Source organism: Coccinella septempunctata, chromosome 3 (assembly GCF_907165205.1).
Source record: "Coccinella septempunctata chromosome 3, icCocSept1.1, whole genome shotgun sequence".
NCBI classification, from domain to species: domain Eukaryota; kingdom Metazoa; phylum Arthropoda; class Insecta; order Coleoptera; family Coccinellidae; genus Coccinella; species Coccinella septempunctata.
Window position 1 is genome coordinate 15,529,933 of NC_058191.1, and position 5,023 is coordinate 15,534,955.

General features: G+C 33.7%; 2 protein-coding genes across 2 annotated transcripts; one reads left to right on the forward strand and one right to left on the reverse strand.

The window, feature by feature from the left end:
• Nucleotides 1-295: 295 nt before the first annotated feature.
• LOC123309836 lies at nucleotides 296-2,575 on the reverse strand. The gene is made up of 2 exons (XM_044893118.1): nucleotides 556-2,575; nucleotides 296-432 (listed from the first exon to the last, which is right to left on the reverse strand). Exon 1 carries the CDS (start codon nucleotides 2,517-2,519, stop codon nucleotides 750-752), a length of 1,770 nt encoding a protein of 589 aa, XP_044749053.1. The 5' UTR covers nucleotides 2,520-2,575; the 3' UTR covers nucleotides 296-432; nucleotides 556-749.
• A 208-nt stretch (nucleotides 2,576-2,783) lies between these two features.
• LOC123309940 lies at nucleotides 2,784-4,479 on the forward strand. The gene is made up of 2 exons (XM_044893249.1): nucleotides 2,784-4,265; nucleotides 4,389-4,479. The coding sequence occupies exon 1, from the start codon at nucleotides 2,935-2,937 to the stop codon at nucleotides 4,069-4,071; it is 1,137 nt and encodes a 378-aa protein (XP_044749184.1). The 5' UTR covers nucleotides 2,784-2,934; the 3' UTR covers nucleotides 4,072-4,265; nucleotides 4,389-4,479.
• Nucleotides 4,480-5,023: the final 544 nt, after the last annotated feature.

A 5,023-nucleotide genomic window follows, 5' to 3' on the forward strand; every position in this document is an offset into this window, starting at 1 on the left:
CCAACACCTCTTTCAGATCTTTCCTTCTCACGATCACATAGTCGAGGGTATGCCAATGCCCTGAGCGCGGGTGGCGCCAGGTCCCCCTTGAATTGGGTCTCGTAATAAAATAGGTGTTCGTTATACACAGATTGTGTTCTGCACAAAGAGCCAGCAGACGTTCTCCATTCGAATTGATGCTGTCTGTGCCGTGTTTCCCTATTATTCCCGGCCATAGTTCTGAGTCTTGACCTCTGCCCACTCTAGCGTTGAAGTCTCCAAGGAGAATTATTCGTTCCCGTTTTGGGATTTTACTTAATTTCCATATCAACAATCTCGTCCTTGCATTTAACTATAGAAAAGGGATATTGGCTTTAGGACTGCTAATGGGGTGAATAACACACTCTCTTCAAATTGTCGACGTTTCGATCCTGTTTGGGATCTTCTTCAGGACTAAAAAAGTTTATTAAAATATCAGACAAATGAACAATTTGGTCACAATAACACAACACAACATTACATAAAGTTCCCTGAGAAAAAACTAACATTCAGGTGGAAATTTCATATACAACTTACCAATTTGGTCGAATGTATTACGATGTGGTAGAATTTGCTAAATTTCATCGGAATTGTGCGTATAATTTCGTCAGATCTATAAAATTTATTATGAACCGTATGTGGTCTTAGCTCGGCTAATATGGTACTGATCGACGGTGTCTTGTTTTTCTCCCAAACATGTTACGGTGCGACTCCCACGACGCGATGCAGATTTATTTTTTATTAATTTCTCTCATTAAGTTATTATAAATTATGCTCAATTTTTGAGTATCTGTTCGGATATTAACTGTGTCACGTATAAAAATGTGTATCATTTCACTAATACACCTTTTGTGGTAGTTGCTTTCTTTATCCAAGATTTTCACATCATTAAAGTCAAAATTATGATTTTCTTGGAAGTGGTGTAAAGCCAGCGCGGTTTTTTCGTTTTTGTCTCTATTATTTTCTTTACAATCATATGTATGCTGACGTATACGATTTTTCAGGTATTGTCTGGTCATGCCGACATACGATAGGTTGCAGTCTCTACATGGAATTTGATACACCAAATTAGAGGTCATTAGTTTTGGATGAGAATCTTTCAATTTGGTGTATATTATCTCAAGTTTTGTTAGAGGATAGAAAGCAAGCTTGATGTTAGTTGAGTGATTTTTCACCAAAATTTCAATCTTTTCTGATAATCCCTCAATGTATGGAAATTTATAATAGATTTTATTATGGTTATCATTGGGCTGTTCCGTGTTCCGTATAGTGGTTTTAACAAATTTGTTTTTATAGAGATGTATAGTCTTGTTCACTAAATTTCTGGGGTAATTGTTAATTTTTAAGATATTTTTTATTTTAGTCTCATTAGCTGGCCAAAATTCTTTACTACTGAGACTGTAACATCTGAACAACATATTCCTGACCGTATTAATCTTATGTATTTGTGGATGGTGTGAAAGGTAATTGAGAACCCGGTTTGAAGAAGTTGGTTTGTTATACCAATTGGTTGCGATTGATCCATCGGTTTGTCTGATAAGTTGGACATCTAAAAATGAAATTCTATTTTGTGTTTCCTTTTCTAAAGTGAACTGAATTCGTTTATGGAAAGAATTGAACGTATTGATAAGTTCATCGACTTTATCATAAGGAACAGCCATGAATGTATCATCCACATATAACTTCAAAATTGGTATTATAAATGTAAGTTTTTTAACACATTTACTAATGACATAGTGCATCACCATGTTGGCTATGGTAGGACTCGCCGGATTACCCATCGCCGTGCCCTCAATCTGTAGGTATATTCGTCCATTAATCGTAAAGTAACTGGAATCAAAAATGAACTCTATAATCCTACATAACATAGTTCTACTTAATTCTGTATAGGCTGATATATGAGACCAATTTTCCTTTATGATGTGCAAAACTAACTGCTTCGGTATATTAGTAAACAACGAGACCACGTCCAAAGACACTAAAACATAGTTTGGGGGTAACTGCACTGTTTTTACTAGTTCAACAAGCTCAAATGAATTCTTCACATTGTAGTCAAAAGTTGTAGTCCAAGGAGATAAAATTTGGTGAATATAATTGGATAAGTTATATGTAGGGGAATTCAAACAACTAACAATAGGTCTCATGCTGAGATTAGGTTTGTGCGTTTTTCTCAGTCCATACATTCTTGGTGGTAAAGAGTTATGTGTTTTAAGTTTTTTCATTGTGGACTCATTTATTATATGTTGATCGAAAAGGTCCTTAACTAATTCGTTGTTTTTTGTTTGAAAAATAGAGGTAGGATCTTTGTTAAGGTTCGTATATGTAGCCTCATCATTCACTAATTCACTCATGGCTGCCGTGTAATCATCTCTATACATGAAAACCGTGCTATTTCCCTTGTCTGATTTAGATATAATGCATTCAGGATGATCCTGAAGAAATTTTTTTGTTATAATAAGGTTCGTCAAGAATAAATTTTCCTTTTTGTTATTTCTTTTCATTTTATTACAATGATTTGTAGTGATGTTAGTGAAAGAGGATCTAAGGTCATTTTTTGTTTCCTCAAAAAAATCTGATTGGCTATTCAAAATGTATTCAAAGTCTTTAATTATGTTGATATTTAATTTATATTTAGGACCTGAGTTAACTATTGTTAGTTGTTTGAATTCCCCTACATATAACTTATCCAATTATATTCACCAAATTTTATCTCCTTGGACTACAACTTTTGACTACAATGTAAAGAATTCATTTGAGCTTGTTGAACTAGTAAAAACAGTGCAGTTACCCCCAAACTATGTTTTAGTGTCTTTGGACGTGGTCTCGTTGTTTACTAATATACCGAAGCAGTTAGTTTTGCACATCATAAAGGAAAATTGGTCTCATATATCAGCCTATACAGAATTAAGTAGAACTATGTTATGTAGGATTATAGAGTTCATTTTTGATTCCAGTTACTTTACGATTAATGGACGAATATACCTACAGATTGAGGGCACGGCGATGGGTAATCCGGCGAGTCCTACCATAGCCAACATGGTGATGCACTATGTCATTAGTAAATGTGTTAAAAAACTTACATTTATAATACCAATTTTGAAGTTATATGTGGATGATACATTCATGGCTGTTCCTTATGATAAAGTCGATGAACTTATCAATACGTTCAATTCTTTCCATAAACGAATTCAGTTCACTTTAGAAAAGGAAACACAAAATAGAATTTCATTTTTAGATGTCCAACTTATCAGACAAACCGATGGATCAATCGCAACCAATTGGTATAACAAACCAACTTCTTCAAACCGGGTTCTCAATTACCTTTCACACCATCCACAAATACATAAGATTAATACGGTCAGGAATATGTTGTTCAGATGTTACAGTCTCAGTAGTAAAGAATTTTGGCCAGCTAATGAGACTAAAATAAAAAATATCTTAAAAATTAACAATTACCCCAGAAATTTAGTGAACAAGACTATACATCTCTATAAAAACAAATTTGTTAAAACCACTATACGGAACACGGAACAGCCCAATGATAACCATAATAAAATCTATTATAAATTTCCATACATTGAGGGATTATCAGAAAAGATTGAAATTTTGGTGAAAAATCACTCAACTAACATCAAGCTTGCTTTCTATCCTCTAACAAAACTTGAGATAATATACACCAAATTGAAAGATTCTCATCCAAAACTAATGACCTCTAATTTGGTGTATCAAATTCCATGTAGAGACTGCAACCTATCGTATGTCGGCATGACCAGACAATACCTGAAAAATCGTATACGTCAGCATACATATGATTGTAAAGAAAATAATAGAGACAAAAACGAAAAAACCGCGCTGGCTTTACACCACTTCCAAGAAAATCATAATTTTGACTTTAATGATGTGAAAATCTTGGATAAAGAAAGCAACTACCACAAAAGGTGTATTAGTGAAATGATACACATTTTTATACGTGACACAGTTAATATCCGAACAGATACTCAAAAATTGAGCATAATTTATAATAACTTAATGAGAGAAATTAATAAAAAATAAATCTGCATCGCGTCGTGGGAGTCGCACCGTAACATGTTTGGGAGAAAAACAAGACACCGTCGATCAGTACCATATTAGCCGAGCTAAGACCACATACGGTTCATAATAAATTTTATAGATCTGACGAAATTATACGCACAATTCCGATGAAATTTAGCAAATTCTACCACATCGTAATACATTCGACCAAATTGGTAAGTTGTATATGAAATTTCCACCTGAATGTTAGTTTTTTCTCAGGGAACTTTATGTAATGTTGTGTTGTGTTATTGTGACCAAATTGTTCATTTGTCTGATATTTTAATAAACTTTTTTAGTCCTGAAGAAGATCCCAAACAGGATCGAAACGTCGACAATTTGAAGAGAGTGTGTTATTCACCCCATTAGCAGTCCTAAAGCCAATATCCCTTTTCTATATTTTACTTAATGTAGCAACGAGTGTTTCGTAAAAAGTGTCCTTTAAGTTGTCAGAGGAGTTCAAAGTGGGTGCGTATACTTGCTTGCTCATGCCTTGAAAATATTTTAGATTTCATCAGCATCGTGAAATACTCATAAGTGCTGAATTTCATGAAAATGCGTTCAGTAGTTTCCCGTATAAATATGGGTGAGGTTCCTCGTGAAAGACCCTGTATAATAAAATTAATTATGTAAAGGTTGTAGAAAGAAAAGATTTTGATATACTAGATAGGGTTATGATTGATGTTAGGCAAAAAAAATAAAAAGGATCGAATTCATGCTGAAATTATCAAGAAGCTTTTACCTGTGACTTATAAGGTTAGAACATTACAAAATAATAAAATCACAAAGAGACATATCGATCAGATGGTTAGATTTAACGTTTCATGTGATGACAGGAATATATATAATAAGGATACATCCACACAGGGTATGAATATAAGACGTTCAGATAGATTGAGACAGAGAAATTGATTCTGTGTATTATATTGAGTAT

Coding starts and splice junctions, on each gene's coding strand:
- LOC123309836 (XM_044893118.1), bottom strand. CDS start 2,519: ATGAAAAGAAATAACAAAAAGGAAAATTTATTCTTGACGAACCTTATT.
- LOC123309940 (XM_044893249.1), top strand. CDS start 2,935: ATGTTATGTAGGATTATAGAGTTCATTTTTGATTCCAGTTACTTTACG.